At 46.2% G+C, this 14556-nt stretch overlaps 3 protein-coding genes and 1 long non-coding RNA gene across 5 annotated transcripts in view; 1 reads left to right on the top strand and 3 right to left on the bottom strand.

Moving 5' to 3' along the window:
* FHIP1B (FHF complex subunit HOOK interacting protein 1B) overlaps positions 1-8235 on the top strand; it is a 32357-nt gene extending 24122 nt beyond the window's left edge. Inside the window, exon 13 of one of the 2 annotated variants that reach the window (XM_045484301.1) lies at positions 5905-8235. In XM_045484301.1, the coding sequence (XP_045340257.1) occupies positions 5905-5981 (77 nt within the window). In that variant the 3' untranslated portion in view covers positions 5982-8235. The remainder of the gene's footprint in view (positions 1-5904) is intronic. The other variant, XM_045484300.1, reaches the window with a different exon arrangement.
* On the bottom strand, positions 91-5027 carry CD1H11orf42 (chromosome D1 C11orf42 homolog). The gene is made up of 3 exons (XM_045484305.1): positions 4914-5027; positions 579-1377; positions 91-314 (listed from the first exon to the last, which is right to left on the bottom strand). Exons 1-3 carry the CDS (start codon positions 4983-4985, stop codon positions 184-186), a joined length of 1002 nt encoding a protein of 333 aa, XP_045340261.1. The 5' UTR covers positions 4986-5027; the 3' UTR covers positions 91-183.
* A 1782-nt stretch (positions 8236-10017) lies between the features above and the next one.
* LOC123601282 (olfactory receptor 52W1) lies at positions 10018-10995 on the bottom strand. The gene has a single exon (XM_045484309.1). The coding sequence runs from the start codon at positions 10978-10980 to the stop codon at positions 10018-10020; it is 963 nt and encodes a 320-aa protein (XP_045340265.1). The 5' UTR covers positions 10981-10995.
* Positions 10996-11454: 459 nt separating this feature from the next.
* LOC123601283 lies at positions 11455-12898 on the bottom strand. Its single transcript, XR_006714030.1, has 3 exons — positions 12788-12898; positions 11652-11703; positions 11455-11536 (listed from the first exon to the last, which is right to left on the bottom strand). It is a non-coding gene; the product is annotated as an uncharacterized LOC123601283 (long non-coding RNA).
* Between the last annotated feature and the right edge of the window lie 1658 nt (positions 12899-14556).

The following is a 14556-nucleotide window of genomic DNA, read 5'->3' as shown; positions in this document are numbered from 1 at the left end:
ATTAAAGGGTGAGGGGGTCATGGAGCCTAGGGGAAAAAAGTAGGGACTCTTCTCCAGCCCCAAGACGGAAGAAGCAGCATGGGCCCAGGATGGTTTGGGGGAGCAGCAGTTGATGTTTATTGGGGACCAGTATCCCTATGCCAGATCTTGGGGGCCTTGCCCCCTGAATCTCTCGCCTCAGCTTCATTCGTCGCTGTCGAACTCTGAGGACAGACCCTGCAGCAGGGGCAGGGACATGGAGTGCCGGTCGGGGTCCCCGGGGCCCCCACCCTGGACTCCTGGTGCGGGGCTGCGGGGGCTGAAGAGCCAGTTCTCTGCCAGGGTTGGGGATAGTCACAGCTTGACTCATGCCCTGGTCTTTCTGCCTTCCTGGTCCCTCCCTCTGGCCCTCTGTGCTGTGCCCACCCCCTCACCAGGACCATGCTTCCATCTCACCACCCCTGGCTCCCTCCATCCCCTTCACCAGGATCTGGTGTGGTGTTAGGGCACACATTCCTGGGGCACACATTCCTATATTCCCCATGCCCTCTCCCTCCACCAAATCCCATCCGTCTCAATCTCATATCCCCTAGCAGTACCTGACAGCATCTGGGGCCCCCTGCGGAAGGGGTTTCGGCCCTTGTAGGAGAATCTGGTGGGTCTGCCTTCTGGCCTTTCCTGAGGAGGTGGTGTAGGTGGGGCTGGGGCAGGTGGGGGCACATCAGTAGCTTCAGGGGTGTTGGTAGGGGTTGACATGGGGGCCAGAGGTGGCATGATCCCAAGGTTGGGTCTGACCCAGTTGGCCCCATGGGGCAGTGGATCTTTGGTCAGAGGCTTCTGTGGTCCCAGCACTCCTTTGGGCTGCAGTGAAAACTTGAGGCAGGAGAAGGCAACAGGCAGGGACCGTTGTAACCGGAGCAGCTGGGGCTCTTGGGCTGTAGGCAACAGCTCCAGCTGCAGCCAGGAACAGGAGAAGACCTGGTAGATGACATAGATGCTGTGGGTGCTTCGGAGCCAGGGAAGATTTTGCTGTAGGCTCACCTGAGCTGGTGGCAGCAGCAGGAAGGCCACCTTCTTGCGCAGACCACCCATGTGCAGGCGGATCCTGCAGGGCTGCCCATCCAATAGTCGCATTTCTTCATAGGCTATCTCTTCCCGGCTGTTTGGTGAGTATTCCCGAGTGCAGTGGGCAAAGGCACCCTTAGATCCTACCTGCTCCAGGAGGTTTGGTAGTGGCCCTACTGGTTGTAGTGCCCGCCGACCCTGCCGACTTGGTAAAGCCAGGCGTGTGTGGGCTGGTCGGGACTGCTTCACTAGCACACCCAGTAGGTCATAGCAGGCTGCATCCGACAGGAAAGGTACTGCTACTACATTGGGCCCAAAGCGCTCCTCGATAACCTGCAGATGGCCAGTTTATAGGTCAGGGACTGAGTTAGGGTCAGGAGTTACCTGGTAGCCTACTCTAGATTGACCCTCCTGCTGTTCCCTGTGCAATTACATCTCTACAATGTGCTCAGACGGCTTCCTGCTTATTTCCTAGTTCTCTCCTGTAGCAAAACCTCGAATATACTATGTGCCAGACCCTGCTGGATATTGGGAATACATAAAAGCATGAGATTTTGACCTTATCCTATTATAGCCTGGTCTGATGGAGGAGACAAATGTGTACACAGTAGTCAGCTAGGTAAGATAATAGAGAACACGGGTGTGGAGGAGATGGGTAGTGATTTAACAGCTTTTTTCTTTGATAGAAGAGGATCAGAGAAGGTTTCTAGGTGGTAATACATGAGCTTTGAAGGAATCAGCTAGGTAGGAGGATGGTCAATCCAGGGAGAGGATACAACCAGTTTAAAAACCAGAATTTATAAACCAGGTGGGGCACATTCAGGAACACGTAATTTCATTGCACTTAAACATAGGGTATGAAGAGGGACAAGCACACAGCAACTAGACTGAAAGATCTTGTTTGTATGCAATGTGACAGGAATTTGGTCCTGAGGGCAATGGAAAACCACTTGAAGGGCTCTGGGCAAGAGGGGCAAGATCAGAAAGGCGCTTTAGAAAGTTAATTTTGAGTAGGAAGACAAAATAAGGGGAGAGAAAGATCAGTTAAGAGTATTGTAATACTGCAAGCAAAACATGGTGAGGCCTTCAACTAAAATAATGGGGGAAGATATTTAGGTTATGGAATTAGTAGAACTTGATCACTTTAAGGAATGTGAGAAAAGGAATCCTGAAGGATAAGTTATAGATGATTGATTGGGTGGGTGATGTCATTCACCACAAATGGGTACACAGAAATAGGTTGGAATGACCGTTCTTAAACATTTTCTGTCCTAACTGCAGGAGAGAGTTCCTTTAGGGATTTGAGGCCTCATCTTTGAAATGCTGGTTCTTCTAGTACGCTTTCAGGGATTCTAGTTCCTCTAGGTTTTGTCCTTGTCTTGGCCTTTTTTGGTTTGGTTAACCCAGTTCTGGAAAGTTTAACTTCATGACCGACTGGGAAATCTTGTACGATCCTTTCTAGTATTTGTACTTAGATATGATCTCAACTCATCAAAGATACTGCTAGCTCAGACTTCTGGCTCTGTGGTCTGCTAGCTAGTACATAAAATTCCTTGTTTGGATCTCTTTCCTGTTTGAGACCCGTTCTGTTTTCAGAATAGCATTTTTGCTATGTTCTACTGCCCTTCCTCAGCTCCCAATTCCTACATGCCTGTCCCCTGGCCTTGCCCAGTTTGCCAGCCTTCTGGTAGAGTTCATCAATGATCCCTTATGGTCAATCTATTTTTTGCTACATAGAACTGTTTTTGGAAGTGCTGCCCCATAGCATAAGAGGAGGGAGGGTCGCTAACTGATCAAGTTGTGTCTGCACTATGGACAAGCTGAAGTAGCTTGAAGAGTACTGTCTTTTGTCGCCTGGCCAGGGAAATACATGGTGCTTTTTCTTTTTTTTCTTTTTTTTCCATTTGAAATACTAGTGTTTATCATGGTGCTTTTTCTTAATCTGCATGGAAGAATTTCCCATAATTCCTCTTCTTTGCTTCATTGGGACATGAAATACTTTATTTTTGGTGGGGGCATCAGGCTGAAGAACAGTTCTCTGAGAAGCTCTGAGAAGGGCCAGTTGGGTTACCAGGGGTGAGAGCAGAGCATTGGTGGGTTGGCATTTTTGTTTAGAATATTCTTCCCCATGACAAAGAAAGCATAGTGACCAAATATAACTTCAGAATCCTACCCTAGCTGCTCCTTTGATCCCTAGGATCCTATACAAATAAGACAAATAGGAGTGTCTCCAGGAGGTACCTCTTTAGTGGGATTTTGACATTTAAAATACCTGTTCTTATGGTCCAAGTTTCTGATCAGGTGAATCCCTGATTTAGCTGGAGGGTTTTTCCCAGAATAGACATGAATTTGCCATGGTGGGGAGGTTTATAGGCTCTTTTTCTTACCCTTGAGGCCCCCAGTGGTTATCCTAAAATAGGGAAAATAGGGCACTCAGTTCTATGCCAAGGGGACTGTTCTTTGTAGAGTCACCATGTGAGACCACTACCTGTTCCCACTGCACATTTACTTCTGGGTAAAAGTTCTGTGGAACATAGAAGCCTGCAAATTTAGATTTCCCAGGGGCAGCCTGGGAAAGTAAGGTTGGAAAACTTTCTTCCTGGGTATACCTCGGCTGGTATGAATTCTGAATGAGGAGACTTCAAGCCATATTTTGGTTAACTGTATGTTCTACAAAGTGCCCAATAAACTATCAGTTCTGGAGAGAGGAAACCAGGTTACTCAGAGGTGTCCTGCTCCTTGAATTTGCCACATATCACCAGTGATTTATTGTGTATCTCTACTTTGCCTTTCCTGACAATTTTCCATTTAAATAGGGAATTTTTCTGATGCTTAGAGATGTAGCTGTCTGCTGGTTGATGACCGCATTTACTTTCATCGTAATGAAATGCTTGATCTTGTCCAGGACCAACCTGCTGAAGCTAGGTACTCTGATATTTGTGAGGGCCTTGGCTCTCCTGTTTCTGCTTCCCTGGGAAGCTGACCTTTGTGGTGAGCTCCATTTCTAATGGGAGCTATATCTATTAAGGCTGTTTGAGTCTAATAGGCACTACTTTAAGATGGTTGTTTTAAACTTGATAGAAGGGCTGCCTTCTATGAGTGCTTTAAATTCACTGTCCTTCAGATTATGTAACCAGAACCTGATCCCTAAATTCTCCAAATTCAGAAATTGTGGCCATCTAGATTTGGCAGGGGTACTTGCAACTCAGAGCTGACATCTGCCTGCTCCTGAAAATCTCCATATTTGGCTCAAAACCCAAATTTCTCATTTTGTGGATGTTAAGGTGGAGGGGGTATCTGGGAAGAAGTCCAAGCTTTTTTAGAAAGCTTACAAGGCCCTTCATGATCAGCCTCTGTACCTCTTTGACCTCATTTTCACCACTACTCATGTGAACTCTGCTCTACAGACTATTTGAGTTCACAAATAATGCAATTTTTTTAAATCCTCTCCTGGCTTTTGCATATGCTGTACTTTTAATTATACACTGTTCACTCGCTCACCCACCCACCCACCTGCTAACTCATTTAGGTGTTTATTAAACATTCCTCTTTCCTCTATGTGAGAATAATTCCCACTTGCCTAGCTAGAACGTCACTCTCTCCAGGAAGCCTTCCTGACCTCATAAGTCCTACCCTGACTTAGCACTTGTCTCTGTTCTCAGAAATTCTTACTGCCTTTGAAGGAACTTCTTGCTGTTTCTTGCAATTGTGATTAAATTGGACAGTGTGTACAAAGCACTTAGTACAGTGTCCAGCGTGTAAGTAAGCACTGAGTAAATATTATCTTCAAGCTACCCACCACTTCCTACTCATAAGTTGCTCAGACCCATCTAGGTCACACTTTGTTCCTTTCTCTTTAGCTCTCTTACTTTATCCTTGATGAGGGTCCAGGTGGCATCAGCTTCATCCAGTGTCAGCAGGTGGGGGGTACCAACCAACATGGTGGGGTATGGGAGAGGTTAGGCAGGGCAGTGGCTGCTGCAGGAACCCCAAGCTGCCCAGAGAGGTGAGGCCCCAGGCCTTAGGCTTTGACCTACTATAGCATGAGGTCATAGAGGTCCTACTAGATAATGGGGCTTTGCGTGAGGGGAGGGCAGTCACTTTCCTAGCCTCACTATATGCACAGCATAAGTCCATACCCTTGAGTCACTTATCCATTCTCCTCCTTAGGGGAGGAAAATGCAGGGGTGCTTGAGTGTATTTGTGTGTGTGTGTGTGTGTGTGTGTGTGTGTGTGTGTAGTTCTTGGTCTGAGTTCTTAAAGGAAGCAGAATCAGGCTTCCCCCTTCAGCAGCCTTATTGAATCAATTTGCTGTGCTGCCTTATTAGCTGCAGGTAACTTCTTCATGAGGTTGGATAGGGGTCCTGAAGGACACACTGGAAGTATAGATCAGGACTTAGACTGAGAACCAAGCAGGAGTTCTTAACCTTGGTCATACTTTGGAATTACCTAGGAGCTTTAAAAACTATAGATGCCTGGATCCTACCCCCTGAGATTCTAATTTAATTGGTCTGGAGTGTGCCTGGGCATCAGGATTTCTAAAAGCTCCTCAGGCAATTCTGATGTACAGCCTAGGTTGAAACCCATTATTAATGAGTGGGTTACAATTGCAATGAATACCAGGTGTATGTGTAGGAGGGTGTCATGCTGAGTGGTGACAATGTGGAGGATAAGAATCTAATTGGGACAATGTTGCCTTAGTAACTGGAGAGGACTTTCAGGAAGCCAGAATTACCCAGGTAAATTTGAGGAAATTTTTCTTCATGCACCACTCCATGTCCTAGGGAGATCTGTGTCTGTTTGGCACTTACCTACTGCAGCCCTAATCTATGTGTGATTTCCCCTTGTGTCTCTGTCCAGAGATCTCAACCTGGTGTTTGCTGGAGAAGAAGAGTGTTTTTTCCTCAGAGAAGAACCACTCTGGAGAGCCTTTCTAGTAGCTACTCTCTGACTCTGCCTCTTATCTGTCTAAAGAGTCTTCTCTTGAGTCCCTTTTGAGAGTCTTCTGCATGCCTAGGAAGACCACTTCTGTATGGGGAGCATCCTTTCCTATGCTGGCCCAGCATGTAGAGCTGTCCCATAAAGTCGGTCATCGTCTGAGCTGGCTGAGGTATGCATATGAGGCACAGGGAATGGTCCTACATGATGTTACTGGCCTCAGGGTAGGTTAGAGCTAAGGGTATATATGGGTGCTCGGTCTTTAAACAAAGGTTTGGCTCTGGGCATGGGACTGCGCTCCAGGAGAGGAATTAATATCAAATATCCCATGTTAGAAGCTATGCCAAACACTCTGAATCTGTTATGTTGGTTAATCCTTTTAGTAACCTCTTGAAGTAGGTACTATTATTTCCTCATTTTACAAGTGAATTAAAAGGCTCAGAGAGGTTAAGTAAATTAGTGCAAGGGATACACTGAGTTAATGGAGGATCTGGGATTCAAGCCTAAGTCAGCCTGATTCCAGCTTTTAAGTTAAAATTTAAATGGTAGTCCCTTTTTGGTAAAGGGAGAAACTGCTGTGTTCCTTCTGCTCTCGAGTGTGTGGTGGGAGGGCGTCTGCTCAGTGGATGTTCAAAGTGGTGTAGTGAAAAGGAAGTGGGCAAGGTGAGAGAAATGCTTCAGAGACCAAACCAGAAACCCCAGGCTCCTTGTCAGGACAAGCACAACCAGATCTCTTCCTCTAGTGCCCTCTTAGCCCTATGCCAGGAGGATTATCTGGTATAGCATAGTTGGCACCTCTGTTCCCTCCAGAAGGGAATCCTGAGTGAGGTAGACAGCAGTGGGGAGAGAGACATACACTAGGACAAGGCACACAGATGTGGGGCAATATAGACAGTGCAGGGAGGCAGAGATGCAGAGGTCCAGAGACAGGAGTTACTGATAAACACGGGTATCCAGATCCTGATGGGGTTCCAGAATGAGAAGGGGGTGGAGGGTAGGGATAGGGATGATGGGCTGTTGGTGAAATGTGATGAGAATCTCAGATTCTCATCAGGGGGGCTCAGAGGGGAAATTGGGTACAGATGAACTCTCAGCCAGAAACCCATATCTTCTGTTTTGCTGATGATCATGATTCTTTAGGCTCCCTGCATTCCACTTTCCTACCCTGACATTAAGTGAGACTGTATTTCCCTTTGGCTCAGAGTCTGAGACTGAAAGTTACTGAAGGAAAATAGATGACAACTGAGAGCTGGATGGAGTTGATGAGCCTCAGGACTGGGCTGTTTGGGCCATAGCCTGCTCATGGGGTTGCCTCCAGTGTGGCACATTCGGGGGTTTCCCTGGACACAGATCATCTGCAACGTATCTGAGTGGCGACTGGACCGGACAGCATGAGAAGAGAGGGGCTGGTTATTTAGGGAACATAAGGTTCTCTGCAAGAGGCTTCAGGGCAGTATAGAATCGTGTTGATAGCGAAGACTTCCAAGGGATAAAGAGCCCTAACTTCTCTCAGGCTATAGGGATAAGTGTACAAGTCCCAAATCCCTTATTTGAAACCTCCAGGGACAGATGTGTTTTGGACTTCAGAATTTTTCAGATTTTAGAAAGGGATATAGTGCCTTTATTGTATATAAAGGAGTACTCCACTGAGGTTTAGGACAGTGCCCTATAATCAAACACATCAATATTTCTGCAGCTAAATGTATGAATATTCACACCAAGTGAAATACATAAATACTATAAATACCATCGTGATGTTTCAGGTCAGGTTTTTGGCCAAAGTTATGAAAAAAACATTGTTTTTTCAAAGATTTTTTTATTTTGGAATTGTGGATAAGGGATTATGCGCTTAGAATTACTCTCAGGTTTTGTGAGGAGTAGGGGATTGCTGGTAGTCTTCTGAACACATCACATGGTAGGTATGTGTGTGCTCTCCATCCAGACAAAATACTAATGTCCAAGGGTGTGGATTTTTGGCTTGAAGAAAGTTCTTGCAATGAACAATGCACAACCTTGGACTCAGCTGCTCTGGGGAGCTGTGCACAACCAGGGAATGAAGGTGCCTTAGACAAGAGGTTTCCTGTGGTGGGAAGGTGACAGAATTCATTGCTTGTGAACATTGGCTGCATAGGATTTCCCTTTTTCATGTACCAGAGGGGAGAGGCAAAAAATGTGTGCGTGTGTATGTGTGACACAAGACTGTCACACGTACGTTTCTTTATAATAATGTTGTAATAAATATCTTACTGCATACATCTTTGTTCACATCTCTAATTATTTTGTCAGGATAGATTTATCAAAGAGGAATCCCTAAGAGAAGGATATGGACATCTTAATGACTCAGTTCCAATTAGGGTTAGAATTTTGTCATAATTATCCACAAAATCATTGCCTGAGGAATTTTTTTAACTCAGAACTTCATGAAAAAGATTAGTCTTGGGAATGACTGAGGCCACAAAGGAAAACCGTCAATCTTCTCAATGTGACAACACCTCTGAAAATCACGCAGAGCTTCTGGGCTTTCTCTTTAGCTCCTTGTTAGTGAGGACCTGGTGAGACCCCATGTAGCCCTGAGAAGATGTCACCTGCCTTTTCAGATTTGCAGCCGCCTGTTCTGTGTGCTTTCCCGTGGTACTTGGTCCAGCTGTTTGTGCTGAGTGGTTAGCATTGCACTTGGCTTCAGGTCCTCATGGCTGACTCCAATACCTGCAGTTATGATAGTTTTCCCAAAGAGCTTGGGTCTGCCTGTGCAGCCTGCAGCTTTCCATGACTTTCTAAAAGTGAATTCCTGCTTTTTGTCTGAGATTATATTCATTCTGGGCTCCATGCTGGTGTGAAAGATCTTTTGCACAATGTCCCTTCCATTGTAATCTTAGCTGAAGGTCAATCCCCTGTTACACCATGTGTAATATCTCTATTCTCTGGTAGCCACAGCAGTGTGAAATATTCCTATACCAACATCCTGTGCTTCTAGTGATGTTGGCCAGTCCAAATGGGGGTGCTGATGTAGATTTTATTTGGGAATTCAACATTCTTGGCTGAGGATGCAGAGAAGAGCAAATTGGTAAGAGACCACAGTGACTAGACCTCAGACAAGCAGGCAAAGTGGCTACAATGATTTCCTGGGATATCAGAATTTCTTTAAAAAATTTTTTTAAGTGTTTATTTTTGAGAGAGCATGAGTGGGGGGTGGGGTACAGAGAGAGATGGAGGCACAGAACCTGATGTGGGCCTCAAACCCACAAACTGTGGGATCAAGACCTGAGCTGAAGTCTGATGCTTAACCAACTGAGCTACCCAGGTGCCCCTCAAAATTTCTTTAAGTTGGACCTCTGACTCCTAAGGGAGAGTTCTAGCCATTAATTCTTGAGATATTGACAGGAGAGTGGAGGTAGGGGAAATAGACCCTAACCCATGAAACCAAGGGGATTCTCTGAACTAGGAATGGCCAATTTTGGGACCCCTATCTGGACACATTATCCAGATTCTCAGAATGTGGGGAATAAGCCTGTAACTTCTTCCCTAAGGACAGAATCTGGTTCCAGGAATGAAGAGGGCTTTGAACCCAGAAAACTACCCAAGCACTTTCCTCCAGAGGCAGCTTCACTCTTCCCAGGTCCCTAGGTCTAGAATCAATAGAGGAGCTTTTGTGTGGAGACATGGGCAGACTTAGGTTAAAATAATGGAAGGGGTGGGAAAGGAAGTTTTCTTTAAGTTAAATCTTGTGTACTATAAGCCATGGTAATTCCTGATTTTATTTTCCTGCATGGTAACATGTAGCCCCCTGCCTCCTGCCTCCCAAGCAAGATATGTGGATAGACCAAAGTCTGCAGATGCTAGTGATATGTGTTGTAGAGGCTTCACAGCAAATAATTTATTGAGTGATTATCACAGTCATATGTAGACAGTGGGACAAAGAAGACATAATCCACACCTCCAGGCCCTGGACTCTTCTGAATATTCCTTCACCTCCACCACCAGGCTCCATTGTTGGTTTTTTTTTTTTTTTTTTTTTTTTTTTTTTTTTTTTGCCCATTAGAACTGGCTTTTTCTGAATGTGAAGATTTCCAGGAGTCGGTCCCTGATTTGCTTGGTGCGGACCCCATAGATGAGTGGGTTGAGGGCAGGTGGCAGCAGCAAATAGATATTAGAGAGAAGGATGTGTACGGGCTTTGGGACAGTGTGACGACCAAAGCGATGTGTGAGGTAGAAGAAGAGACCAGGTACATAGAAGGCCAGAATGACACATATGTGGGAACTACATGTGCCAAAGGCCTTAGCACGGGCCTCCTGGGTAGGCAGCCGCAGCACAGCATGAGCAATGAGCCCATAAGAGCCAGTGATGCCCAGGATATCTATACCAGACACAGCCAATGAAAGCGCCAGCCCATACAAATTGTTGGCCCGTGTGTTGCCCACCACCAGTTCTACCACCGCCATGTGTGCACAGTAGGCATGGTCTATGGTCTTGGCTTGGAAGTGCTCAAATCGCGCCACCAGCAGAGGGAAAGGCACAACAATAGCCACAGCTTTCAGTGCCAGTGCCAGGACTGCATAGCCTACACGGGCTTTGGTGACTAGGAGAGGGTAGTGCAGTGGACGCCCTACTGCCACAGCACGATCACAGGCCATGGCCAGCAGTACACCAGATTCTACAGCAGTCAGTGCATGAACAAAGAACATCTGGACCAGGCAGGCACTGTATGGCACAGGCCGGGGCCCAAGCCACAGCACGGCAAGCAACCCTGGGGCTATAGATGTAGCTAAGCCCAGGTCTGTGGCTGCCAGTGCGGCCAGGAGTAGAAACATGGGCTGCTGCAGTGTGGAATCTATCTGCACCAATGTCAGCAGTGCTCCATTGCCCAGCAGGGCCAACAGATACATGGGCCCAAAGACCAGTGTCAGCCAAGCCTGGGCAGGCCCTAGCCCTGGAATGCCAGTCAGTATGAAGAAGGTTGGGCGTGGGAAGGTGGAGTTGGAATGTGGACCTTCTGCCATCCTGTGGAGGGGGCAAAGCTTTAGGGTTCATGGGGGCATGACTCCTGAAAGGGGAAGGATAAAGGGAGAGATTTTGGGGGGGTATCACAGTGGCAGAGACCCATCCATGGAGTATGTGTAGGGGTAGTGCAGGGTTGGGGGACCACAGGGTTATGCCTTTGGGGGTTTTGACAGATAATCAAGGTCACTACACTAGCTTCGATGGGAGAATCCTTTGTGCCTGAAAGCCCATGAGTGTCATAGGGGGAGACCAGGGGAGACACTGGTCATGAGGAAGGAGGGCTTCACTGCTGCAGTGGCTGGTACAGTTGGAGGTCAGCTGAGAGCTGTGGCTGACATGAAAGATTTTCTTCCTTAGGATCCAAAGTAGAGTCCATCTCAGTCTCTGTATGATGGGGAGAAAGCCAGAGCTGGTTGGGTATCAGGCCCCAGGCTGCACTGTCCTTGACTGTATATGCTTAGGCAGAGTTTCTGGGCCTCAGTTTCCTCAGCTCTACAATGGGGGTGGGCACAGTAGTTGCAGTGTTGTCCATCTTTAACATTCTGGGCATCAGCCCTGGAGAAGAAAGTAAAGAGAAAAGGAGAAATAGGAGGGTGAGGAAGATGGGACTGGGTGGAAATGGAAGCCGGATGTGACCAGAGAAAATCTGGTGGGTTTTGGGGGTGCTTACATTGATACTTAAGTAGTAAACTTGAACACCAGCTGGAGGTTTGAAGTTGGGCCTAGGAAGGAACAGAGAAAGAGAGAAATGGCAGCAAAAAAAAAGGAACTTCTCTGATTCCCTACCTTCCTCATGATCCAGAAGGGGGTCCCGCTAAAGTCTTATTTCTGGGGTGCCAGAGGGAGTGGAGGTGACAGAGGGGGAGGAAATGGCACTCAACCCAGAGTAGCAGCCATACGTGGAAGAAGCATCTCTGACGTTGGAGGAGGCAGGGTGAGTAGAACTGATTCCACGCAGACTCTAGCTTACTGAAGATTAATAAACATGGAATGGATAAATGAATGAGGAGGAAAACACCAGCAGAAGACTTGACTGGAGAAAGATCCTGTGCACTGGGTGTTGGCAGCTTCTCTTCACCTTGACCAGTGCCTTTGGGGCCCTTTATGAAGCTGTTCCACTGGCTTCCCTCAGGGCCCTTACCCCTCCCACCTGTGCCACATTAACTCTTCCCTGTGCTGCCTCCTTGCTCTGTGCTGACAGGTAACTTCAGGAAGTAGAGCAAGGAGGCAGAGATGGGGGCAGCAAGGAAAGAAACAGACTCCCTGAAGTCTGGAGAGAAGACCTTGCTATATTCTTGAATAGCATGTGTCCCCCTCTGTTGTAATTACTTCTCTCTCTCTCCCACTAGGCTGAGTTACAGGCAATGCTTCTTATTAGCCAGTATCTCCACTGCTCATCACAGTACCTGGCATGTCGTTGTCCATGAATATATATTTATTGCTTTTATTTGTGTGACAGTACTGCTGGCCCAAACAGCGTTTGTTTGCTGACCAACATGGGCTCCTACAGTTTCAGGAGCCTTAGGTATCTACGGAGATGAGAAAGAAAGACATACCATCAACCCCGAGTCCACTGGGTATGATTCTGCTCTAACGAGGCAGAGCCTAAAAATCACCACGCTATACAAAATAATGCAGGAAAAAACAGGACTTGCGGGAAAGGTGGCAGTAGGGCACAACATTCCAAAACATCGCCAGTGACACATTTAAAAAAAGGATAGGACCCTAATCAAAATGGTGGCACCGTTCTACATATGTTAGCTGGTTAGAAAGCACATAAACACACCAGTAACTATGACACATTACCTTGAAAAAGACAAGGAGTTTTCCTTGTGGAAACATTAGAAGCAGCTTGTGAATAACTGAGAAACGGTAGAAGGGGAGACTACGGGAGTCCCCCTTATCTGTGGTTTCGCTGCTGCAGTTTCAATTGATTCCCCGCTGCCATCAACTGCGGTCTGGAAGCAGATGATTCTCTTTCTGACGAATCGTCAGAAGGTCATCTGTAACCTAACGCCAGGTCACAATGCTGCGTCATTCCCCTCACTTTGTGTCCTCACGCATTTTATCCTCTCACGCATCATCACAGGAAGAAGGGTGAGTACAACACAGTAAGATATTTTGAGAGAGACCACATTCACATAACTTTTATTACAGTATATTGTTATAACTATTAGTTATTATGGCTAGTCTCTTGCTATGCCTAATTTATAAATTACACTTTGGCATAGGTAATGCATGTATAGGAAAACACGGTACAAGGCATACCTCGTTTTATTGTGCTCCGCTTGATTGCGCTTCACAGAGCATGGTTTTTACAAATTGGAGGTCTGTGGCAACCCTGCTTCTAGGAAGTCTATCGCCATTTTTCCAACAGCACTTGTTCACTTTGTGTCCTTGTCACGTTTTGGTAAAATTTGCAGCATTTCAAACTTTTTCATTATTTAAAAAACTTTTTTTTTAATGTTTATTTTTTATTTTTGAAAGGGGGGGGGAAGGGGCAGAGAGAGAGAGAGAGAAAGAGAGAGAGAGAGAGAGGGAGACACAGAATCCAAAGCAGGCTCCAGGCTCCTTCGCTGTTAGCACAGAGCCCAAGGTGGGGCTCGAGCCCATGAACTGCAAGATCATGACCTGAGCTGAAGTCAGACACTTAACTGACTGAGCCACCCCAGGCACCATGCAAACCTTTTCATTATTATTATATTTGTTATGTTGATCTGTGGTCAGTGATTACAACTCACTGAAAGCTCGGATAATGGTTAGCACTTTTTAGCAATAAAGTTTTTAAATTAACGTACTCTGCATTTTTTTTTTTAGACCTAATGCTATTGTACACTTACTAGGCTACAATACTGTGTAAACATAACTTTTATATGCACTGGGAAACAAAAATTCATTTGACTCTATTGCTATATTTGCATTAACTGCGGTGGTCTGGAACTGAATCGGCAGTATCTCTGAGGTATGCCTGTGTATATAGTTTGGTACTATCCATATTTTCAGACATCCACTGGGGATGTTGGAACGTATAACCTGCACATAGCAGGGGACTACTGAATCCGAAATTGGGTGGAATGTTCTAACACCAGATGTGGATGAATATGGTTCATAACCTGAGCGGTGATAGGTGTTTTAGGTGTGTGGATGTTGGATTTTCCTTTGCTGCTATGTTCAGCAGTTTTGAATGCAGTTTTGTGCATTCACCTAGTTTCTGGCAGAGGGAATCATACAGTAAACAAATATGAAATTCACTCAGTTCCAACTTACTCAGTTGCCTAATGTAGCAATTGGTTGGAACAAATTTGCTCTTCAAAACCAGCTTTATAGCAGATCTGATTGAATCTCTTTTGTGCCTGGCCCTGTACCATATGGTGAGGATACAATGGCAATAACAAGGCACTGCTGCCCTCAAGGAGCTCACTGTCTAGTGGACTCAGTGATGCAAACTGTTGTTGGAGGGCTACTTTAGTAATTGCATTCATTGAGGTTAGTATCAGATATGGTGGGAGCACAGGGAAAGGAGCCTTTCCCTCTTCTCTGAATTATAGTAATGGCTGCAGTTTCCCATGTGGAGG

Source organism: Leopardus geoffroyi, chromosome D1 (assembly GCF_018350155.1).
Source record: "Leopardus geoffroyi isolate Oge1 chromosome D1, O.geoffroyi_Oge1_pat1.0, whole genome shotgun sequence".
Lineage (NCBI taxonomy): Eukaryota > Metazoa > Chordata > Mammalia > Carnivora > Felidae > Leopardus > Leopardus geoffroyi.
The sequence above is the reverse complement of the archived record's forward strand: the minus strand, read 5'-3'. Positions and strand labels throughout refer to the sequence as shown.